Consider the following 22,700-nt stretch of genomic DNA (forward strand, 5'->3'; position numbering starts at 1 on the left):
TCTTGCAACTCTCAACTCTCTCACCTTACTGCTGGCGGATAAGCTTCGATGGGTTGATTTATGGATAGACTATGTACAAGGGCGTTACGAATACTTTCAGCTAGGTATGTTCAACTTTGCGGCGTGTACTTCTGTGGTAACTTAAGTGGCCCTTTCGTGGAAGACTTATTCTAACGTGGTTACAAGCGCAAGCAGTGAAACTTCAGCTTCCTAGATCCATCCTAGGAGATCTCTATAGCTTATCCAGCCCTCTGAAATCATAGCCAGAGGTACTGTTTTGATGTCGGCAGAAAATCTCTTGGCATCCGCCTTTCTCGCCATCGTGACCTCTCAGATCGCATCTAAAACATTTATTTCTAAACCCATCTCCGCAATTGAGCCACCCCGAAACCGCCCAACCCCCACTTCGATCCAACATCTTCTCCTCACATTTCAAACCGCACCCTCAAGATCATCAATCAAACCTCACAATGGGCTGGCTATGGAGCTCCACACCCTCACAACCACCACTGCCTGCACAACTCCCATCAACCTCTCCTCCTCCTCCAGCGCCCGCCTCCCCAAAACCACGCGCCCTAACCCGCGACGAACAAGCCGACGCCGAGCTCCGCGCCTTCCTCGCCGAACTCTCCGCCGAAACCTCCCCCTCAAACCCAACCACCACCACCTCCCCCAACCCCTCCCAAACCCCCGGCGCCCTCTCAAAACTCAAATTCCACCCCTCCCCCTCCGACGGCTCCGCCCCCCTCGATCCGGCCCACGACGAATCCCTCTACCCCTCCTCCATGTCCTGCAGCGCCGCCTTCGACTCCGCCTTCTACTGCCAGTCGCTCGGCGGCAAGTTCAACGACATCTACCGTTACGGCGAGCTGCGCTCGTGCAGCGAGCACTGGGCGCAGTTCTGGTTCTGCATGCGCAGCAAGTCGCTCGGCGAGGCGGAGCGACGGCGGGCCGTTCAGGCGCATTACCGCCAGAAGGCGGCGCGGGTCAAGGCGGGGAAGAGCAGCGAGGATGTGTGGGAGGTGAGGAGGGCGCCGGTGGTGGGGGCGTTTAGTGAGGCGATTGATGCGGCGTAGGGATGCGGGAGTGGGATAGAAGCTGAGCAGGGTTATTTTGGGAAGGGGAACAGGGTTAAGGAGCGCTGTTTAGAAGAGACAACGGTGTAGGTGCGTAGAGGTGGGTAGATGGAGCGGTGTACTATCACACTATTTGAAGCGATGTTGGGTTGTTGTATACTGTACTATAGTCGAGAGACAGTATCTCGTCATTACTCCACGCACACTGTTCCGCCACTGCTTGCGGTGCTCCAACATGTTCATAGAAACCTAGAGCGACGAACGGCACAGCTAAGTGCGTACTCCCATCAGCTACTGCCTGATGTGGCCTGGCAAGCTCACCGATTGCTCCAAACAACACCGTTCGAAATTGTGATAATGCATCGAGGAGCCTCAGGCAGCAGCAGACAAGTGTACACGGATCTGTGACGAGGTCACTGTACACGCCTCTCATGATGTGGCGATCCCACATCTCTCCAAAACCCGTATCATCGATCTGAGCGGCAAGGTATAAAATCATGATCATACACACAGTGCCTTACCATAGATATCCTTACACTTTCCTGCCACCGTCTATGGGCAATCTGCGTACACCCTGTTGACGCCGTCTGGGGTAGCCTTGTGAGTTGACCAGTTGTCCAAAATGGCGAACTTCGCTCCTATTCGAGATGCTGAAAATACTATGAAGCTCCTCATACAGCTGTAAACCAGTGCACGGATTTCTATGACAAGGCATTGCACTTCACTTGCAAGATCATTGGGAATCAAAAGATTGTATAAGTTATTCATTGAATGCATCTCTGCTCATTACTGTAGAGTACATCCTTGCAGACTTTTTCCACCCTCATGATAATCGTCATGATAGAACAGAGGAAATGCAAAAGGGAAAAGGTATGGGAAAGCTCTTCCAAACTCCGGAGACCCACCCATGAAAATCCACCTATGCAGAAGAAGAATCGAACTAAAGAGATATTCAGCAATAAAAGCCGACAATTTAGTCAACCTCCTCCACGGTAGGGCCGTCATCGTGACCGGCACCTCCTGGGGCACCGCCGGCTCCTGGGAAGCCGCCTGCTCCTGGGAAGCCACCGGGTCCGCCGGGAACACCGCCCTCTCCACCTTGGCCGTAGAATTTCATCATGATGGGGTTGGCGACAGACTCCAACTCCTTCTGCTGGCTCTCGTACTCCTCCTTGGTGGCGGTCTGGTTGTCGTCTAGCCATGTAACGGTGCCGTCGATGGCAGACTTGAGCTTCTCCTTGTCGCTGGCGTCGAGCTTCTCGTCGACCTTGCTGTCGGACATGGTGTTCCGCAGCGAGTAGGCGTAGCTCTCGAGGGCGTTCTTGGCAGCGATGCGACCGGCCTCAGCCTCATCCTCAGCCTTGTACTTCTCGGCTTCCGCCAACATCCTCTCGATCTCCTCCTTGCTGAGACGGCCCTTGTCGTTGGTGATGACAATCTTGTTGGTCTTGCCGGTGCCCTTCTCGAGGGCTGAGACGTTGATGATGCCGTTGGCGTCAACATCGAAGGTAACCTCGATCTGGGGAACACCACGGGGCGCTGGTGGGATGCCGGTCAACTCGAACTTGCCGAGCAAGTTGTTGTCCTTCGTCCGGGCACGCTCTCCCTCGTAAACCTGGATGAGCACACCGGGCTGGTTGTCGGAGAAGGTGGAGAAGACTTCCGACTTCTTGGTGGGGATAGTGGTGTTGCGCTTAATGAGAGGAGTCATGACACCACCAGCGGTCTCGATACCAATGGACAGCGGCGCGACGTCGAGCAAGAGGATCTCACTCGTCGACTTGGAGCTGGTGTCACCGGAAAGAATAGCGGCCTGGACGGCAGCACCGTAGGCAACAGCCTCGTCGGGGTTGATGGATTTGTTCGGCTCCTTGCCGTTGAAGAAGTCGGAGACCATCTTCTGGATCTTGGGGATACGGGTGGAGCCACCGACGAGAACGATCTCGTGGACGGAGCTCTTGTCGATCTTGGCGTCGCGGAGAACACGCTCCACAGGCTCCATGGTGGAGCGGAAAAGGTCCTGGCACAGCTCCTCGAAGCGAGCACGCGTGATGGAGGTGTAGAAGTCGATACCCTCGAACAGGGAGTCGATCTCGATGGAGGTCTGAGCAGACGAGGACAGGGTGCGCTTAGCCCGCTCGCAGGCAGTGCGGAGACGACGGAGGGCGCGGGCGTTGGAGGTTAAGTCTCGCTTATGTTTCCTCTTGAACTCCGTTACGAAGTGGTTGACGAGGCGGTTGTCGAAGTCCTCGCCGCCCAAGTGAGTGTCACCAGCGGTGGACTTGACCTCGAAGATACCCTCCTCGATGGTAAGGAGAGAGACATCGAAGGTTCCTCCTCCCAAGTCGAAGATGAGAACGTTCCTCTCGCCGACGGTCTTCTTGTCCAGGCCGTAGGCAATGGCTGCGGCAGTGGGCTCGTTGATGATTCGGAGGACGTTGAGGCCAGCGATGAGACCGGCATCCTTGGTGGCTTGTCGCTGCGAGTCGTTGAAGTAGGCGGGGACTGTGACGACGGCGTTGTTGACGGTACCTCCGAGGTACGACTCGGCGGTTTCCCTCATCTTGGTGAGGATCATGGACGAGATTTCCTCGGGTGTGAAAGTCTTGTTCTCGCCCTTGAACTCAACCTCGACGACAGGCTTGCCGCCCTTGTCGATGATCTTGAAGGGGAAGTGCTTCATGTCGGCCTGCACTTCCTGATCGGCGAACTTGCGGCCGATCAGGCGCTTTGCGTCGAAAACGGTGTTGGAGGGGTTCATGGCGACTTGGTTCTTCGCCGAGTCACCAATCAGACGCTCCGTGTCAGTGAAGGCGACGAACGACGGGGTGGTGCGGTTTCCCTGGTCACTGTAGAGAGTCAGTACATAGCCAAAAGAATAAAGAGGCTGGAGAATCCTACTTTGCAATGATTTCGATGCGGTCATCACGGAAAATGCCCACACACGAGTAGGTGGTGCCCAAATCGATGCCGATAGCTGGGGCCATAGCTGCGGTTGTGTAGGGTGGACTCGAGGGTAACAGTAGGGCTTGGGGTATCAAAGTAGTGGTGAGTGCTGTGCGTGCTCTGCAAAAGTCGAGCTTCGTGTAGAGTGCAGGTGAGAGAAGTGCGTGAAAGAAGATGGAGAGCTGGGCCGTGGTGGCCTTTTGAAGTCTTTGTGGGTTTTTCGATCACTGTTGCTAGAAGCTTCGACGTGGTCCGAGTGCCAACCACCAGCTTCCACCACCATCCAGCGCTTTCTCGCAGCGACGGGCACGACGGGACTGGCGGCTGCAGCCTCCACAGTACCAAGCACACAGTTGACACAAACGCAGCCAAAGGGCTTTGCTGGCCTGCGATAGCTTGGCCAGGCCGCCCTCAACTCGGGCACAAACAGCCCTTCCACGGCACAGACGGTGCCTGAATGCTGTGCTGGGCGGCCCTTTCGTCACCGTTGCCCCTCCAGCCGACGCGGGCATGGAAAATGTGGCACTCTAATTCTAGAAGGCGCTGGAGCTGTCTCGTGTGTACACCTGTCCGCCGCTGCTTGGGTTGCTCCAATACATTTTCCGGATTCTGAAAGAGAGAGCAGCTGTTCACTTGGACTCTGTGGAAACCCATTGAAGCACTTCAGGCAGTAGTAGGCAACTGTCACAAGGCTGCACAAAACAGAGTGTTTCACGAATGTGCCACTTTCATCGTGCCCTCCAGCCTTCCCGGCCGTGGCGGGGCGCGGCAACCCCACCAAAAAACTCATCGCCAGGTTGCGACGTGGTAGGCTCGGCTCACACTTCTGACGTCGCAGCTTGTAACCTCACTCGATATGTCAGGCTGTGAGGCTGTCAGGTAACAGCAAGTCTCGCCAGACTTCACCAGGCTTCACTCCACGGCGAGAGGTGGAACTATTCCCGTGGCACGTCGTCGCTGAGCAGGTCGAAGTTCATCAGTCTCCGTCTTTCTTCACTCTTTCCATAGATTCCAAAATCTAATTGGCGGGAACTGCATCTGTCACTTGTCTCCTCCTGCGAGTTCCCTCTCATTTCTCCGAGAGGTCGGTGCTCATCACGTGACAGTATCTTGGCAGCAGCCACTGCGCTCGGGACATCACTACGTCATGATGTCGTTCCTGGCAACCGCAGCTGTGAAGCAAGCTCCCCTGTGCCCCCGAGCTCGCCGCGTCTTCATATGCCATTCGCGACTCCCATCTCCGTCTTGCATGCCATTGCTGGCCGCAATTGACTCTCCTCTTCTATCACAGGCTCAATTTCACCGTTGCAATAATGCTTCGCAACGGAGCTTCGCGGACCCTGCTGCGATCGCTCAAATCTCCAGCATCTTTCTCTATACGAAAACCTCAATTCACAGCCTCTCCAGCACAATGGACCTCGCGAATGTGCACAATAAGCTCCAAACGGCCCCAATCCCTGGCCCTTGCACAATTGAAGCCTTTACAAGCTGCCATCTTTCAGCGTTCCGTCACCAATACTCCTTGGGACAAGATTGACAAGAAACACGAGGAGAAGCTTGCTCATCAAGAAATCAAGCCAACTCCAGAGACTGTATCAGCAACGTCCAGCACACATCCAATCTTGCATGAAATTGCGACTCCCGATCCTGAGCGCGATGTGGACATGATGGCTGGTATCAAGGGCGACCTAGTGAGCGACGATGCTTGTTGTGACCCTTGAGAGCCCAGCTAAACAACGACCTTAGAAAACTGTAAAAGACACGTTTTCTCTCTCCGACGTCCCGCCACAAGCCTTCTATATTGGTCTGGCCGGTGTACTGCCGTACCTAGCAACATCTCTTTCAACCGTTTTCTGCGCGTGGGAAATCACCAACGCAACGGAACATGGAACGGGACTTCTATTATCGCATGAGACTGCTGAGGCTTTGATTCACGTCCTGGAACCACTACAGGTTGGCTACGGCGCAGTGGTAAGAACAACTTTGAATCAAAATTCAGTACATACGTAGAAATACTGAGGTTGGCCCAGATCATTTCTTTCCTAGGCGCCATCCATTGGGGCCTCGAATTCGCAGGCTATGGTGGTTACCAAGGATACCGGCGATATGCCATTGGCGTGGTAGCACCTGCAGTCGCCTGGCCTACTATTCTCATGCCCGTCGAATACGCCCTCATTACGCAGTTCCTAGCCTTTACCAGTCTATACTATGTAGACACTCGTGCCGCATACCGTGGCTGGACTCCACCATGGTACAACACTTACCGCTTTGTGCTCACATTCATTGTGGGTGCCAGTATTGTCGTCAGCCTGATTGGGCGAGGAGAGGTTGCCGATCGAGTACAAAGACAGCACGGTGGAACGGACAAGATTGCGACGCTTAGGAAGTTGACCTTTGACGAAGAACAAGAGGAGGAGAAGCTCATCCAGAGCAAGAAAGTAGAGGAAGACGAAGCTGCTGAAAGAGAGTCAGATGATGAAAGCGGTAAGGATGAGGATAAGAAGGATGGCCAGGAGGGTGGTGAAGAGAAGAACGAGGAAGGAGAAGAAAAGGATGACCAGAAAGATGACGCAAATGAAGAGAAGAAGGATTCATGAGAACTGATCCACCTTTTTCGTAAATGGAGTACGGATTCACATTGGCTTTGGCGGCACTTTGATTTCCCTTAGGCCTTCAATTCAATTCACACTTTTCTATGCTCCAATGCACTCAAGACACTTCGGCTTGCCAGCGAAGCTTTTCTCAGTTTGGAGGATTTGAGCGAGTTGGTGAATACGGAGGGATATTCACAGTTTTATGAACATGTATTTTATCTGCAAGGCGCAGTCGAAGGTGAGCGTTTGATAAAGTCTACAACCCGTGGTTTTCTTGTGTGACTTCAAAATCGGCCAGCTCTTTAAATTCATCGTATATATAACCTATACTGATCGTTATCAGTCTGGCTAGATTGGTATGCTTTCTACGGGGATCTTTGAGATAAGATGGATCGATTGATCTCGGCTTTGCCTCGGGAGTTCCTGATGGCAGGCATGGAATCCCATAGGCTACATCACGTTGCCGTGGAATTTACCTGTGGCCACAGTTAGCGCTTTACCAAGTTCAGCTACAAAACCCAGCGGTAGTTCCGCATGGTGCGGCTCCATCTATATATTGTCTATATACTCGGGTCTTTCCAACCCCTGTGTAGAGATTGGCTGAGCCTTGGCTGAGCCATCCCACCTTTGAAGGCCTCGGAAAATTAGTGCATCTGCAGGTGGGTTCATGCTTACATCTGTTGAGCCTGTCATTGAGTCCCCCATTTTCTAGAAAAGGTCGATGTCTAGACTTCCGGCGGCTATCTTATCAGTCGAGAGGGGGCCAATTGAAGATATAGCGATATGTAAGGTTTCTTTGCCTGGTATCATACCATCTCGTTAACGATGTTAATCCGGCGTTCGGATTGGTAGCGCTCATGAGTGGGTGAGAAATGTGTTTCTAGAATTCGTGTACCAGCTTCTTAAACAAGCTTTAATGTTCCCCCTTGCTATATACTCAATTCATCAGGTCGAGGAGTTCAGACTCTCTGCCAGCGGACTCCACCCATTTCCTTCATACCATAAAGCACAGTGACTAGATTCATTGGTATCTTTCCAGGATGTCTACCAAAAAGAAACTCGACGAAGAGATTGCTCGACCACCATCCAGAGAAGATTCTCAATACATCGGAACCACAGAGAAGCTTGACGATGCGCGTAACCGAGAGTTCTATGGAGATTCAATCACTGAATCCTACCGCCTCAAGTCAGAGCTTGTCGGCAAGTGCATGGAAAAGATTGGCATGGGACCATACCAATGGGAACTTTTCGTTGTCACTGGCTTTGGCTGGATCACGGACAACTTGTAAGTAACTCTGAGCGACTTGAAGAAGAATGTACTGACTTGAAGAACCCAGCTGGTCCCAAGGCATCGGCACCATTCAACCTGCCGTCAAGGTCGAATTTACAGATGTCACCCGGGTAAGCTTCAGCTCAATCGCGTACTATGCCGGCCTCATCTGCGGCGCGTCGTTCTGGGGCATCTCCGCAGATTTCATTGGCAGAAAGCCCGCATTCAACATGACTCTCTTGATCGGCGGCATCTTCGGCCTTGTCATTGGCGCCTTGGATCACTTCGTTGGCTTCTGCGTCGTTTGGGCCATTATCGGCACAGCAGCAGGAGGAAATGTTCCTGTTGATTCAATGATCTTCCTTGAGTTTGTTCCAGGCTCACACCAGTACTTGTTGACTGCGCTATCTGCCTGGTGGAATTTCGGACAAGTCATTGTGTCTCTGGTTGGCTGGGTGTTCATCGCACACTTTTCGTGCTCTGCGGACGCTGAGCCCGGTACGTGCCAAAAGAAGGACAACATGGGATAGTGAGACCTCTCCTTGCTCAAGTCAACGACGTTTTGCTGACTTGAGATCTCTCTCACACAGGCGATATGTGATGTTCACTCTCGGCGCACTCTCGCTTTCATTTGCATTCATCCGAATGTTCATATTCAAGATGCCAGAATCTCCTCGCTACCTCCTCAGCAAGAGCCGCGATGCAGAAGCTGTAGAAGCCGTCAACTACGTCGCACGACGGAACGGCAAGCCAGAGCCCTTGAGTCTAGCCATGCTCCAGCAAATCGACTTCGAAATCGGAGCCGCAGTCAACCCCGAGGAGACTGGCCGACAGGGCCTCTCGCACATGCAAATCCTCAAGGAGAACCTGGCGGACTTCAAATCCACAAACTTCAAAACCCTCTTCGCGACCAAGAGGCTATCTCAGCACACTTCTCTCATCTGGCTCATCTGGTTGACCATTGGCATAGCCTACCCGCTCTACTTCAACTTCCTCCCCACCTACCTCGCTCAGAAGTTCACCGAGAACGACTCACTGTCCATCACCTATCGAACTACTGCATTGAGTCTGCCGTTGGTGTTCTTGGCCCGCTTTCTGCCGCAGTACTAGTGCAGACGAGACTCGGCCGCCGTCACATGATGGGGCTCTCGGCCATCATCACCGGCATATTCCTCTTCGCATACACGGCCGCAAGAACCCCAACGGCCAATCTGGCCTTCTCATGCGTCATTGGCCTCTGGGGAAACTTTGGTAAGCCCCCTCTCCTTTCCTCTCAACAACCTGCTATTCCCTCCCTTGACGAACGTCTGCTAACAGAGATCTTTACCAGAATACGCCATCATGTACGCCTTCACCCCGGAGTCATTCGCCGCACCAACGCGCGGTCTTGGGACGGGGTTGGCGGCTACGCTTTTGCGGCTTGGAGGGCTCTGCGCGAGTCTTATTGGCACTTATACGAACTTCTCGGTGGTGCCGATCTATGTGAGCGGAGCTATGTGGATTGCGGTTGGGTTGATTTCGTTCTTGCTGCCGTTTGAGACGCATGGGATTGCGGCTATATAGAGTTGGTCGGTGGCGTGAAGTGTTTGACGGCAGCGGGTTGAGAGGAGCTGCCTTCAAATATCGTCAGTGTTAGCTGGCTCGAAGCTAGCCTTGTATGAAGTAGATTGACTGGCACATAAGGTTATATCAATCATTACGGAATGATATATGCAGCTACGATGTATGTAGTATGAAATAGTACATACCTAAGAAGCAAGTAATGAGGCAAAATCAGGTGTTTATAAATACGTGGAAGTAATCAGTATTGAAGTCGTAGATGCCGGAGTAAATGACGGATGAGCCTGATTGGGGCTCACTGAGACTGAGAACAAAAGTATGAATCACTTCAAGCACGTTGTCAATTTTGCGTACTCAGTCCCTGTATTAGGAGCATCGACCGGATACTTGCACGACTGGTCTGTATAATGCTATACTATGATCATGTTTGTGGCTCCGGTCTAGAATAGGGGCATTTACAGCAGCACACACCTTGCTGCGAGCCCTTATATATCATTGGTCTTTGAGCTGCGGGTTCTGCAAGGAACTACCAGGCTAATTCTGACTTCGATGCACAGCTTGATGCTTCTAACTGAGAGCAGAACATCTCCTCCTCCTCCAACTTGTCCGTCTTCATTTCTCCTACTAAGCGTGGCATCGCCGGCCATATCTCCTTCAACCCATCTTTCTCCTCTGTCTTTCGGTGGCTCATGAGATCATTTCTAGCCGTACTTTGAAAATGTATCGGACCCTGTGAAGCCGTCATTTAGTATTATTCAAAAGTCGGCCAGCCGACGAAGTCTTACCTTTTCTTTGTCGGGATGGAGTTCGCCGTTGATGAATACGCCCGAGTTCAAATTCTCCTTGGCTGCATTGCAAAGCTGTTTGTCTTCGTCGAGGACTTGCTTATAAAACGCACATATGTTGCCGAACTCTTCATCGGTCGCGTTCTTATGCCGATAAACTTCGCATTCGATCTTGCTTTTTGTTGCTGTGACAGGTATCATTCGTTGGATATAGAAAAAGTGCTCACTGCCAAAGTCAGCTATCAAATATGCAGTGCAATATCTGTCCGGAACTTACGTCACCGTTACTGAAATGTCCGGATAGAAGAATGTGATACTCCGCCGGAATTGCTTGTTGTCTTTATTCTTGTTGACAATGTGGTGCTGCATATGTCCTGCGATCGGCTCAACCCGATACCCGTTCAGGTCAGAAACGCCTGCAATGAGTGGATGAGATGTGAGGCAGTGGTAGCATTCATTGTAATTGTCAATTAAGCTCTTCCAGTTAGCATCCACGTCCATCTCCCAGTAGTGACCAAAGGTGAACTCCTTGGCGAAGTCGAACTCTTGCAACGCTGGCTGCTCATCGACCCCTTTGAACTCGTCTTCCCACTTCGATTCTGGCTCGCCTGCCTGCAGGTTCACCCACACGAATCCTGCTTTATCCACAAAGACGTGGATAGATAGCAGGTTATACTGGCTTTTGTCGAACTTCTCGACGGTGTCGAATCTTGGAGCCTTCGTCAGGTTTCCCGTTAACCCGTATGACCATCCGTGGTACTTGCAGCTCAGGATTTTGGCCGGCCCTGAGCGAGTCTGCACCACCGGGAATGCTCGGTGACGGCACACGTTATGGAAACCGTTGATCTTCCCGTCGCGGTCCCGGACCAGAAAGAAGGAGAAGGTCGCGTGGATGAATGTAATGTAGTCACCGGTAGCAGTGAATCTTAACGAATGAGTGACCAGAATCCTTTTTTTTTTTGGAGAAGATTGCCCGACGCTCGAGTTGATACATTGGCTCAGAGCGATGCCATGATGCTGGAATGCTCCTTACGGGCGGAGGCTTAGCTGTGCTTTCAGGCGACGAGGAAGATGTGCTGAAGAGACGCCACATGTCGGCTAAGAATAAGGCGAATGGGCTCAAGTCTCAGCGCCAAAGATGTTGTTCAGTTTCGATATAACGTGGTCCGAGTTAGGCGCGATGGTTTAGTTTTCCAATATCGGCGCCATTGATTTTACGATACTATCAAGAGTGGGGGAGTCCATAAGTCTTTCCCCACCCTTTATTACGGGCTCGGCTTGTCTACAAGTCTAGAGGAATCTACACGGAAAGAAAATAGTAGTATAGAAGTGCATAAAAAGTGCAGATAAACAGTCTGTGTATGCATGCAACTCGATTTGGAGATCGTCGGCGAAAATCGAAAGCCACACCAAGCTTGACTGTCGGCCTACCTAGGCACATAGGATGAACGGTCCAGTGCTGATTTCAGGTCAGAATTGGATTCTTCTCTATAGCCAGCCTAGAATCAGAACCGTTAAAACGCATCTAGGGACGTCTTGATGCATCTTAAGGAAATCTCAATACCTTTGTATGCTCATAGCACTCTCCCTTCACGGGGTCCCCACTCGAGGCAGCTGTGGCTAAACTTGGTTGTGCGGACCCTACCTAGATAAGTCGAGATTGAGTCGCATTAGCAAACCATTTCTAGCCCCGCGGAGTTGAACCTGGCCTGGTCTGGGGATCCCTGGAGCACTGGCTCTTGTTTACGGGAGAGTGAAGTGGGCGGAGCGGAACAAGCTGTATCCGCAAAACTGCCTTCAGCTCCGAGACCAACAGGCTAATCCTGTAACTAGTCAAGCTTTCCCACCAGCTTTCTCCCACGCCTCATCCAGCTTCAATGGCTTGATTTCTGGAAACAAATCATTCAAGAACGTTCCACCCTTGTAGTTGAACAACCCCTCGTCCATCCATAGCCCATACTGCGCAAATATCGCTTGCACAATTGGTTTCGCGATTTCCCTCCCGCCAAATGCTTCATATATCTTTGTATAGCTTGGCAATTCGGTGGCCTCGCCCTTCTGGAGCTTCTCGATCGAGTCGTACGACACGTTAAACTTGACACCTTTACCCGCTTCCGCGGCCGCTACGATTTCATTCCACGTCTTCACGTCCGCAGTGATGAAGTACGATTGCTCCCACTTCTCCAATCCCAGGAGTGAAGCGACATACTTTGCGATGTCGCGCGAGTACGTCAGAGAAATGAGTCCTTCGCCCTTGACAGGAAGCCCCGCCGTGCTATTCTCGATGTCGACTTTGAGCGGGTAGACGGTCAGATACCATGGCATGCCTTGCACAAAGGACTCCATGAAGATTCTAGGGTAGATTGCCGTCCACTCGAGATTCGTCTTCTTCAGTTCATCTATGGCTTGGAGCCTTGCCACTGCGATGGGCAAGCTCGTAAATCTAGGCCTTCATCTCCGCGTCAGAAAAGCATGAACACTATGTAAGACAGGGAAATACATCCACTCACTCAGGCTTGAACTCTAACGCACTCCACACATTCGGGATGAATCGCTTCGTCACGTGTGACTGTGCAGCGGCTTTGATAAGATTGAACTCGGGCGTGGTATCCACGAGCGAGTTCACAGTCGAGATTACGACCGCTACTTTATTCGCCTCTAGGAGTGCTACAAGGGCGTCTACGCTCGTGTAGTCGATGGCGAGGACGCGTGTGCCGGATTCTTCCTCGAGCTTAGAGTTGGTTTAGAGGTGGTGTTAGCTGAAATTTTTCTATGCATAGGAGAGGTGAGGGAGGGGATTTAGAGAAGGCAGGTGGTACATACCTTGCGCCCGAGAATCAGCACTTCATATCGAGCATCTGCCTTCAAGGCGTCCACGATTGTGCGTCCCAGACCGCTCGATCCGCCTGCGACTGCGACAATGGTAGACATCTTGCAGTATTCCCTAGCAATGCTTTCCTTTCAACATGAAAATGCTCTATCCGTCAATTAAAAGTAGAATGTCTGTCGATTCTGCGTTTTCCTACTTTTTACACCTTCGCAGCTCGCCTTTTATACTCTCCACCTCGTCAACCTCTCGCACAACACGCCTCCACAGTGACCCGTATTTCTACGTCAAGTCACTAATCCGCGTATCTGTTGTTTAAATGAGCCGCATAATGTGCTGATCGGACGAATATCGTGCTGACTGGACGAATGAGCTGTCAGGGAGTAGCGGTGAGGGCTACAGCAGGCATGTGTCACCTCTTGTATATAGCCTCACCTTCCTCCAGACCTCTCTCTCTTCTCCATCATCATCATCCAATACATCACGTACACGGCCTACAGCACCTTGTTCCGTGACAGGACCGACCACAACAATAAATACTTCTTCGTAAGATTTCAGGTGGACGAACATCTTGTGCTTTTCTCCTACTTTAGAGCATTGGATAGATATATCCCATCTAGTTTTCTTCACGTCTTTTCAGCATTACCGCTTCTTTTCCGAAAGTTGTTCAGACCATTAGCGATCTAAAGGCACTTCTCAAATTCTATGAGGTATGATGCAAGTGAATATGGTGAATATTGCCTTTTTGATGCTCGGCGTCCGTCTCTGTAAATGGTCCAAGTTGGAGTTACTATGTTACATACCGTGCTCCACCTGATCGTTAACAATATGGATAGCGGTTTATGCCGGTCTCAAATGAAGTAGGGGAAGATCCGGATTGAAGGCTACAAGCAGAAAGTTACCTTGTTTGTAGATATACCAGTACTCCATACGCTCTTCGACTTGTCACGAGCTTGTCAAGGCCCCCAGTCCACTTCTGGGACCCTCCACCGCACGTATTTCTCGGCACTCATCACCCTCTACCGGTTCCTGCGACCTGATCTCCATACATCTGTCGCGCTTGTACATCTAACTACTTGCAACCAACATACGCCACCTCGTCAACTTTAAACTTCCTCATCCACAACGACCATCCGACCCCCCGACCCTCCGAGGAATCTCCAAACTCTATCTCCGTACTATTCAAACTCTATTTTGGGCCGAGGCAAAACAAACTCCTTAATCAGTCCGAAAGAACACTACCTTGCATGCCGCGCCTCTATGTACGTCGTCAACCTCCTGCTTCTATTGTTGATATGTACGGCTGAGTGCAGCACACCCTAGCTTTCCCACCTATGGGTTCACCAGTCAGCGTACTGGGTGCCAAGCGGTAGTGTGGTATCACCGGCAGCTAAGGCCGGGCCTTGAAGCTACTGTACATAGGAGCGCGGAGCTTCGATCTGCATGGGGAAGATCCTGTAAGCTTCTGTCTGCTGCATGTCCCGACTTTTAGCGCTGGGCTCAAAAAGGTCCGAACTGCATGAAGGAAACCAGGGAAATACTCGAAAAACCTCGGCCCCGGTCTTAGTGCTGGTCCTAAAAACCGGACCTGAAGAATAAGCCGCTGACGCCAGGATACTAGAGGAAACGGAAAGGGGATCCTCCAAGCCTGGCTTGCTTGCACGGGATTTACTGGAGGACGATCACGACGAAGAAGAAAGCGTGGATATCTTCACCAAAGCATGGGAGAGTCGCCTAGAATTACCTCGTCTGGCTGCTTTGAGAGTTGCGATATGCTTACCCAGTTGGACTGAGTTTGGCGATTCGATTCTAGTATTGATGCTGAGCTTGGTGGTCCGTCTGATAGTCGCAGCGATGGTACTTAGCCTCCTCACGTTTGTGGCGATCAAGGCTGAGTTGACTCGGGCACCACACTACCAGGTATCGTGCGTTCCGAGACACATATTAGACATCAACCCCCTTCAATAGCCCGCATTAGTCCATCCCGTTCTCCATATCTCGCCCTCCCATCCCTCCACCACGTTCACATGCTCCTCCAGATCTCGTGATCCATTTTCACATGCCACGCAAACTCCCGCTACTAAAGCAGCGACATCCAATCAGCCTCAGTGCTACGTCGTATCAAACCCATCCACCTCACCTCACATCCCACACCAATCAAGCCACGCACACGGAACAGTGGCACCAGATTCCTCGCATAAGCTCCCGCAAGCTTCCGCGATGAGCAGACAGCTGTCTTGCATGGACAGGCCGTCTCGTCCTCGTCCCACACCATACCCCTCGCGCGCGCGTCGTTCGTCAACCACGCCGAAGAACACCCTCACGACAAGCTCCAGGGTCACGGGGGTCGCGGGTTGTCGAGACTAGAAGCCGATCCCAGCACGCTTGGGAAGTTCCCTGAGCGGTAGAGCTTTCGTATTCCTTGACAACATTGCCAGGCCAAACCTGGTAGGCTCCGTCTCGAATCTTCAAGGTCATCCGCGGTACGAGTCCCGGCCTTAGTGGAGTAAGGAAGGGGGAAGTACAATATTGGGAAACGCTAATGTCCGTAGGGGCTATGCTAGCACACACCATTTTTAAGTGCCCGCAAGGTTCCGTGTCCAGCGATGGCGTGCGTACATACTCGACAGCATGATGCATGGAGATAACTTGCATAGCGGTAAAACTAGCGGCCTCGTGGCGCATCTCTTGAGGCGGCTGACGAAGAGCTAGACAGGTACTAGGAATCGGGGGAAGTGGGAAGTGAGGCTGGAAAGGTAAGAAAGAATAGACCTCACGCACAGGCATCTACCGGAGTCGGGGAGTCGGGGAGCCCGTAGAGCCCGAACGTCGTTTGTTGCATCTACCTTTATCTTCCGTCGCGTATAGCCTAGACGCTACGAGAAAAATCAGTTTAGCAAACAGCTGGGATCTGTCTCAAAGAGATACATGCTTTATTGAGAGCCGCATGAAGAAATTAGGGCCCCGGATGGCTCTCATATCAAAGGTACCTCTCACCCCTCGAGGCGAATACGGTAGTGAAGTGAAGCATGAAAGACGAAGCATCAAGGATCAAAGACAAGTAATTCCACCGACGAGACATCGTCCCGTCTGTTCCCAGACTCGAATCTGACACTATCCTGTTTTCCCGGATGTCGGGCCAATAGCCGGAGTATCGCCTCACTATAGCTCGCTTGTCAACGGTCGCTCGCCTCACCTCGAACGCCAACAGGGTCCAGGCATTGTGACATCCATCATCGCCCAAAGCCTCCATCTTCCATCTGTGTATGCATAGCCGTTCGAGGTTTGATCCTATGTCTCGCTTCCAAATCTTCGGACCAATGCCGGAGTATTCCTATCGCCTCATTAGAATGAACATACATAAAATGCCTCGCTTACCACCTGTCTCGACTCACAACTCGCCTCACGAGTCACCTCACCGCGAACGCAAGCAGGGTCCAACCATCTCGATGATTCATGACTTAAGCTGTGGATCCTCGTCTTGTATGCAGCTCTAGGCAATGCTTATGCCGGTAAAGCAACGGCTATGACTTGCCTACAACCAAATCCTTACCTCATCTTAATCCTTACCTCATCTTTCGAAGGGCCGGCAGGGGCCCTCCTGATGTCCACTGAATCACAACCGGACCATCATGACTCCCTCCCCCCGCTCGCCCGCCCTGGAGAGATCTCCGCACCCACGGGCCCCCAAATTCCCAGGCACCACGCTGACGGGTCCACAGTCATGTCGTGTTACGCCATCTCGCCATGAACACGACTCGGGCAATTCAGGGGGGGGGGAAGGAGCCAGCCCACCCCCCATTGATGCGATAACGGTGCGGGGGGTTCCTTGAATAGGGGCTGGGATAGCCTGTTCTCGCTAGAAAGTGAAACTGAAAATAACTGCCGGGGATAACCCCCGTTTGCCCAAAACCACCTCCCTTTAGAAAAATTTCAATCGAGGTTGAAATCTGAAGAGAGTTTTCTCGAGTTACGCCGAACCCAGCAGGGCCCCGAAAACGCAGCCCACGACGATTCAGCTGACTGGCCGGCGCTGCGAGGATCGGCGTTCCGCGGAGCTAAATAAAGTAGTTTATGCAGGAGATGTAGATGCATGTCTATTTTTTCCAATATCAAAAAAAGCAAGAAAGGATATTAAGGGAACGGCGTATGGTGGTTTGCGGTTCTAACCTGGGAAATCTCTCATCTAAGCTTTTACAGTACCCAGGGAAACGATCCCTTCGACCGTTTTCGCGGCCGGCTAGTCCGTAGCCCACTATTCGGAGTAGAAAGAGAACGGGTCTGGCGGTCTGCTCCACCCGAAAGATTGCGCAAACTTCTCGTGTTAAGCGTCGATATCAGCACATGGAAAGCCCCCATCCGACCCACTCTCGCATCCTTGTAGGGGTGAGCACATAGACAAATGAACCCCCTTTCCACGTATACAGCCTCCCGTCACGTCCGGTGGTCTAGCGCTAAACTGAGTCAATCCCAGTATATCTTTTTTCTGGGCTAGTACTTAGCCGGCTTGAGGATTGATTGGCTAGGAGGTTGCTATTCCCCCCTAAATGCGCTCGGAGTTGCTCCCTTATACGGTAGGTCTGTGGCTTGATATTGAAAAGTGACCACCGGACATAAAGAGAGGCTGTAATGTACCTTTGTGTTCTATCGGTCCGACAAACTGCCTGGTCGACACCAGATCGGCAAACATCAAATTTTCCAGCCCAGCCAACCACACCCGCCCATCTGCAAACACGACAGCGGGCCGACCCGTTCGCCCAAGCCCCCATTTTCCCACGCCTTACGAGTCAGCTTTCAGCGCCCCTACCTACGCCACATACTGTACAATGTCCCCGCCCTGACCGCCGGCCCGGCCGGGCTTTGCTGCCGGAAAACCTGGAGACATGTTCGGCCTTCCGGTGAGAGAGCGAGAGCGGGCCGTTAAAATAGGCCGAAGTTATGAAAGCTGTTTCCCGAAAAGCGACGACTTGACTTGCTACGTATGGAAATGCCAACTTGCCGGTCCCCCCCGCCATCCCGCCCTCTTCCCGGGCTAGACTTGGCTCGAAACGTGAAACGCACTCGAACTCGCTCATGGACGGGTCGCATTACCGCCATTTAAAAGTCCCTCGGCCGGTCTGCGGGAAGTCCGTCGCGTACGGGGAAAGTTGATACGAAAAGGCGGTGCCGTAAGCAGCAAGTGTCGCGAGGGAGTCGGCGAGTGCTTCCTGCTTCCTCCAGGATTTGAAGCTTCATCCTTCATCCGGCCACGGGAGACGGGCCCTGGGTGCCGTTTCGGATTGTGCATGCGTTAGAGGTGGAAGGGAGCACAAACATGCTTTGCAATCCTGGGGGGGGGGGCGCCAACCCACGCACACCATCATGCATGCCACAGCCAAGCCAGCACCGCGTGCTGAGGATGGCTGTGACAAGCCTGAAACAAACCCGTCCTCAGCGTCGCGGCTCCTGGCCTGCAGCATCCGGCGCAAGGATGCACCCAGCGACCGGCTCGTGTCCAGCGAATCTTCAAGAGAGTAAAGCTGACTCTAATATAACCTCTGGCCAGTAGACGTGAGTAGATACCTTACAATAGCTCGAAGCTGGCGCAAGCCGGGGGGCGCGGAACCGCTCGTCTCTTGAAGGGTTCGGGTAAGGCGTCATGGCGAACGGCACGGGCTGAAGTAGTGCCGGCGTGCCGGTGACGTCCTTGAAACATCGACTCTGAGAGAATGGAAGTGGTATGCCTGTGACGATGTGGGTTTGGATGCATATGCTTTTTATTCCCCTGCCTCGTATGCTGGGATCTGTGGGAAGGGGATGTAGAGCGCAGCCTGTGCGGCAGGCAAGTCAGGGAGGAGCGTTGATATCTGCGATTGCGGTCCGTGGAGTATTGCAAGGCTGCCAAGGTGAGCGCTCCATCCGTTCCTAGACACGGCGATGTCGCGATTCAATACTCCTCTCGGTGGCTGCGCAGGCGGTGAGGTGGGGGGTGCTTTCGAGCAGCGTCAGCGGCGGGTTTTCCACGTGAAGAGCCCCACTCGCCCCGACTGTGATCGTGGAAATTCGGGTTGTCTGATCATCTAATCGAGGGGACGAGTACTAGCTGAAGACCGGAGTGGGCCTTGGAGGCGCAGTGTGCATTAGCCTTATGTAGGGCTCCTCATGAGGACGAGCATCGAGCCTGATATCATCGCCGGACAGGGGTGCGCTCGCAACGTCTGCTCCGTCGGCCCATGGGCTGATATCCGAAGTCGGCGAGGCGAACGCTCGTGCTACCCATTCACCCTTTTCCCTCAACGGACAGCAATTTCAGGATTCGAGCCAGTCACACCATGCCGTCGCCATACTCAGGAGAGAGGACATGGCCGCAGTCGAATCAGCTCCAGCAGCGGAAGATCTCCCTCCAATGCACGGCATATTGCCAGCGCTGCCGGGTTTCGCCGAGGCGGGCTGGCCGTATTGCAGGCCGTTGGACGTTGGTGTCGTGCTCGTAGGGCAAGATCATGTTCCCAGATTACCGAAGGCCCGAACAGCTTGCTGCGACACAAACGATCTCCATGGTACCACGTGGGCGGTCCACAAGTTGCACGACGCATACGGATGTAGCTCCGCGCGTGCTGCCCTCCGCCTTTGATTTTTTATTCTCTCACCACTCACAAGTGGGGCTGTCGTCGTGAACACCACCCTCAGTATCCTCACGCCTATACGCACCCAGGCCCATAAAAATGGCACACGACATGGCCGCCTCTCGGCATGTTATCCCCGTCGAAGTAGTACCGATCCTGGCTGCACGCTGCTCAAAATGAAGATCGCCGGCTGCGGGAAGGCGCGCAACATCTTCTGATCTGATCGTGGGTACAGAGCTGCCTACCTGCTCGCAGAGGATATGCGGTGAGTTGCGGCGACGTGGGGTGACGTGGGCGCTGGTTGTGTGCGCGAGACCGGCAAGTTATAGCGGGCGCGTGGTGGCCGAGCAGTGCCATGAGTCGTTGTCGTCATGTATCGTGAGGGTGGCAGCGGAGCGGGCGACCATGATGGTTAGATATGTCCGGTTCCGCGTATTAGGCGTCTCGTTTGGGTCAACGACGTTAGAAGTGGCTGGTTGTGGATGGCTCGTAATTGGACGGGGAATCCGCATGAGGCAAGGCCTAGAAAGCCAGCATCGAGCATCGAAGGCAGAGAGCTACAAGAGGACGTCGGCCTGAGTCGGCCTGAGGAAGCTTGTCCACTTGCAGAGCAAGATTTGACTCGTGTGTATCCTGAGCACTTCTTGACCGCCACTTTACCACCCTGAGCTCAGAGGCAACGCCTTTATGTACTATGGTATCAGGCGTATACTTTGTGTGTGGAGACTGTGGCGCTTTCATTTCGGAACGCATACCGTTACCCGGTAAAACAGATGCTGAAGAATTGATTGGTGAGAAGCCTTGTATTGGTCTGTGTTTTGATCCCCTGTTGCTGACGTGCCTCAGTCTCCACACACAAAAGATACGCCTGATACTATAGCACTGGGCCATGGTCCGGCTGCCCGCGGAGATTGTGCGCGGGGTCAATGAGAGAAGAAAGCTTGGGAGAGAAAACGAGGCAAGGCAATGCTGGGTCTTGGGTGCCTCTGCGGCTTACGTCGTGGTAAGACGTGAGGTTGTGAGGTCTGCAGCTAGCGGTTGCAGTTGCACAAGTCATACAAATACTGTGCGCGACGTCTTTCCACCATTAGGTCTGGGCACGCGGGCGGAATTACCCTCTGTTGGTCTAGCAAATAGATTTTCGAGACGGTACCGCTAAGCACGGCTGCGGGTGTAACCAGCGTCCCGTCGAGCTTATCCCCGGTGACGCACTCGCGGCCGTTTGATCCTGATGGCGCGCCCATGGCCGGGAGAAGGAGGCCTGCAGCAGATAGAGGAAGGGACCCATGCCATGCATCATGCACCAGCGAAAGCAGGCAGAGCGCCGCTAGTGGCGGCCCAGAACAATCCCAGAACATCACCTGCATTCAAGCGACAACGACGAACGAACACTGGCCGACGGCATCGAGAGGAGGCAAAAGGTGAGGACGAAGACGGGTAACAATGTAGTACAGTTTCTAGCAACAGATTGCAGGACTTTTCCCTGGGTATACCCTTTAGCTCATCCGTGTGCGCCTTGCAAAGGAAATGACACGACCAGCAATTCACTTTGACCCAGAAGCAGACCCGGTCCTGCCGGATTTCGACGACGTGTCTTTACAGTCTCCTGCAGATCTGCGGTCAGTCCATGACGTCGTCCCTCAAGTAGATAAAACAGTCCTCACGCACCACAGTTCTCGTCGAGCCGGTATTCTCTGCGTGTGCGTCAGATGTGTGCTGGCTTTCCGCGGGAATCGAGCTGGCTGCCTCGGGGGCTCTTACATTGCAACAACATTGGCGGGACATCGTTTATGCGTCTCCTGATACTTGGTACACCATGCCCGGACAGTGTAGCGGAGATGGGTGCATTTGTAGTGTACTTGAGTGTAATCGCACATCCCGCTGGTGGCCAGTGATGTCAGAGAACGGGCAGAACCTTGGAGGAGATGGTAGAGAAAGAGGAACTAGTGATGGTAGCGGAAGGTGGAAAGACGGGCGGGCTGGAGTTGCTTTTTTGATAGCAGGATACAAGCAGCGGTGGCGGGCCGGCCCATAAGTAGTACGCCTCTCGCAGCCGCAGAGGTCCTGAGTGCTGGCTCGTTTGGGAACGGTGTGCATACTGTCCAGGTGCAGCCCATGGAATGGTCCGAGCCTTGGCGCTCCAAAGGCTGTAACGACGCAGGTGCGCTGAGCCAGGACGGGGAGGACGGGCACAAGAACTAGGGCCGGCCGTCCAACTGCGCGGTGCTTGCAAGAGGGAGGGTGCGCGGTTTGATGTGCACCGTTTTGGGAGGCGGCAGACGAAAGGTGTGCTGGGACTAGCACGACACCAGGACCGGGGGGTGACAGGGCGGCGTCTGTTCTCACACATGGCGAGCGGATCTGCGCCGCAGATCCTGGAGGGTTCCACGTTGGCTTGCGCTGAGGCGCGTGGGATGCTGGCGGAGCGCTTGGCTCGATGCGTGTCCAGGGCGGAGCGCGGTGGGATGTGTTCCCCCTCCCCGGCCCGGCCATGCCTGTCCGCTGCTCCAGATGCCTGCCGCTACGCCTGCAGCTGTGCTCCCTGCAAAGTCAGTGTTTCTGCCAGACGGCGGGCCTGGCAGCGGCGCCGCGTCATTGGTGTGTCGCGCTCTGCGAGAGTGTCGTGGTTGCAACGCCCTGCTGAAGGCCCTGGAATGCGCTGAGGAGGCCCCGCGAAGGCTGGTGACGTTACGAGATGCTCCCTGCGATGCTCTCGGTGCAGGCGGATGCTGTGTGGTCCGCTGGAGGCATCCATGCCGCAACTTCGTCGTCCAACTGCCTCGTGGTACCTCAACGGCGCGCCGAAGTTGCCTAGTAGTGCTCTACAGCTAGCCAGTACCTGCGAGGACGCCTTGTTTCGACGAGGGCCATCGGGGTGGCTGCTACGTCTGCGGGTGCTGATGTCGATGAGGTTGGCGCTGTCCCAGTGCCCGGGTCTAGGGCCCGCCTAGCGAATGGGGTCGATGGGATCAGTTCCGGGACACGTTTAGCCTCGCCTCTGGGGCCCCGTCATTCCGGCAGCACGCACTATCGCCCG

The 22,700-nt window shown here is 53.4% G+C and overlaps 8 protein-coding genes across 8 annotated transcripts; 3 read left to right on the forward strand and 5 right to left on the reverse strand.

The window, feature by feature from the left end:
- Positions 1-56: 56 nt before the first annotated feature.
- On the forward strand, positions 57-1,414 carry BDZ99DRAFT_460870 (uncharacterized protein). Its single transcript, XM_033719482.1, has 2 exons — positions 57-104; positions 187-1,414. Exon 2 carries the CDS (start codon positions 471-473, stop codon positions 1,074-1,076), a length of 606 nt encoding a protein of 201 aa, XP_033579054.1. The 5' UTR covers positions 57-104; positions 187-470; the 3' UTR covers positions 1,077-1,414.
- Positions 1,415-1,826: 412 nt separating this feature from the next.
- BDZ99DRAFT_412596 (heat shock protein-like protein 70) lies at positions 1,827-4,340 on the reverse strand. Its single transcript, XM_033716658.1, has 2 exons — positions 3,978-4,340; positions 1,827-3,925 (listed from the first exon to the last, which is right to left on the reverse strand). The coding sequence occupies exons 1-2, from the start codon at positions 4,061-4,063 to the stop codon at positions 2,050-2,052; spliced, it is 1,962 nt and encodes a 653-aa protein (XP_033579055.1). The 5' UTR covers positions 4,064-4,340; the 3' UTR covers positions 1,827-2,049.
- Positions 4,341-5,202: 862 nt separating this feature from the next.
- BDZ99DRAFT_496610 (uncharacterized protein) lies at positions 5,203-7,010 on the forward strand. The gene is made up of 3 exons (XM_033723452.1): positions 5,203-5,713; positions 5,769-5,993; positions 6,053-7,010. Exons 1-3 carry the CDS (start codon positions 5,336-5,338, stop codon positions 6,617-6,619), a joined length of 1,170 nt encoding a protein of 389 aa, XP_033579056.1. The 5' UTR covers positions 5,203-5,335; the 3' UTR covers positions 6,620-7,010.
- Positions 7,011-7,656: 646 nt separating this feature from the next.
- BDZ99DRAFT_507525 (MFS general substrate transporter) lies at positions 7,657-9,663 on the forward strand (the record flags this gene model as incomplete). The annotated part of the gene is made up of 5 exons (XM_033724257.1): positions 7,657-7,901; positions 7,954-8,384; positions 8,554-8,952; positions 8,997-9,137; positions 9,217-9,663. The coding sequence occupies 5 exons, from the start codon at positions 7,657-7,659 to the stop codon at positions 9,447-9,449; spliced, it is 1,449 nt and encodes a 482-aa protein (XP_033579057.1). The 3' UTR covers positions 9,450-9,663.
- Positions 9,664-9,881: 218 nt separating this feature from the next.
- BDZ99DRAFT_496612 (ISP domain-containing protein) lies at positions 9,882-11,324 on the reverse strand (the record flags this gene model as incomplete). The annotated part of the gene is made up of 4 exons (XM_033723453.1): positions 9,882-10,176; positions 10,232-10,457; positions 10,509-11,156; positions 11,224-11,324. The coding sequence occupies 4 exons, from the start codon at positions 11,322-11,324 to the stop codon at positions 9,973-9,975; spliced, it is 1,179 nt and encodes a 392-aa protein (XP_033579058.1). The 3' UTR covers positions 9,882-9,972.
- A 275-nt stretch (positions 11,325-11,599) lies between these two features.
- Positions 11,600-13,269, reverse strand: BDZ99DRAFT_261724 (NAD(P)-binding protein). Its single transcript, XM_033713796.1, has 4 exons — positions 13,055-13,269; positions 12,742-12,962; positions 11,796-12,680; positions 11,600-11,690 (listed from the first exon to the last, which is right to left on the reverse strand). Exons 1-3 carry the CDS (start codon positions 13,160-13,162, stop codon positions 12,065-12,067), a joined length of 945 nt encoding a protein of 314 aa, XP_033579059.1. The 5' UTR covers positions 13,163-13,269; the 3' UTR covers positions 11,600-11,690; positions 11,796-12,064.
- Positions 13,270-21,281: 8,012 nt separating this feature from the next.
- BDZ99DRAFT_439024 (uncharacterized protein) lies at positions 21,282-22,097 on the reverse strand. Its single transcript, XM_033717642.1, has one exon. The coding sequence runs from the start codon at positions 22,011-22,013 to the stop codon at positions 21,561-21,563; it is 453 nt and encodes a 150-aa protein (XP_033579060.1). The 5' UTR covers positions 22,014-22,097; the 3' UTR covers positions 21,282-21,560.
- Positions 21,324-21,540, reverse strand: BDZ99DRAFT_384053 (uncharacterized protein; the record flags this gene model as incomplete). The annotated part of the gene is made up of 2 exons (XM_033715360.1): positions 21,324-21,357; positions 21,425-21,540. The coding sequence occupies 2 exons, from the start codon at positions 21,538-21,540 to the stop codon at positions 21,324-21,326; spliced, it is 150 nt and encodes a 49-aa protein (XP_033579061.1).
- Positions 22,098-22,700: the final 603 nt, after the last annotated feature.

Source organism: Mytilinidion resinicola (genome assembly GCF_010093595.1).
Source record: "Mytilinidion resinicola strain CBS 304.34 unplaced genomic scaffold BDZ99scaffold_6, whole genome shotgun sequence".
NCBI lineage: Eukaryota > Fungi > Ascomycota > Dothideomycetes > Mytilinidiales > Mytilinidiaceae > Mytilinidion > Mytilinidion resinicola.

Excerpts from the sequence above, each read along its gene's own strand:
- BDZ99DRAFT_439024 (XM_033717642.1), bottom strand. The coding sequence starts at position 22,013 with ATGTGTGAGAACAGACGCCGCCCTGTCACCCCCCGGTCCTGGTGTCGT.
- BDZ99DRAFT_460870 (XM_033719482.1), top strand. The coding sequence starts at position 471 with ATGGGCTGGCTATGGAGCTCCACACCCTCACAACCACCACTGCCTGCA.
- BDZ99DRAFT_261724 (XM_033713796.1), bottom strand. The coding sequence starts at position 13,162 with ATGTCTACCATTGTCGCAGTCGCAGGCGGATCGAGCGGTCTGGGACGC. Across the intron at positions 12,963-13,054 it reads TGCTGATTCTCGGGCGCAAG|CTCGAGGAAGAATCCGGCAC; the intron begins GTATGTACCACC and ends ACCAACTCTAAG. Across the intron at positions 12,681-12,741 it reads GCGTTAGAGTTCAAGCCTGA|GCCTAGATTTACGAGCTTGC; the intron begins GTGAGTGGATGT and ends GCGGAGATGAAG.
- BDZ99DRAFT_412596 (XM_033716658.1), bottom strand. The coding sequence starts at position 4,063 with ATGGCCCCAGCTATCGGCATCGATTTGGGCACCACCTACTCGTGTGTG. Across the intron at positions 3,926-3,977 it reads CGCATCGAAATCATTGCAAA|TGACCAGGGAAACCGCACCA; the intron begins GTAGGATTCTCC and ends GACTCTCTACAG.
- BDZ99DRAFT_496610 (XM_033723452.1), top strand. The coding sequence starts at position 5,336 with ATGCTTCGCAACGGAGCTTCGCGGACCCTGCTGCGATCGCTCAAATCT. Across the intron at positions 5,714-5,768 it reads CTGGTATCAAGGGCGACCTA|AAAACTGTAAAAGACACGTT; the intron begins GTGAGCGACGAT and ends CAACGACCTTAG. Across the intron at positions 5,994-6,052 it reads AGGTTGGCTACGGCGCAGTG|ATCATTTCTTTCCTAGGCGC; the intron begins GTAAGAACAACT and ends AGGTTGGCCCAG.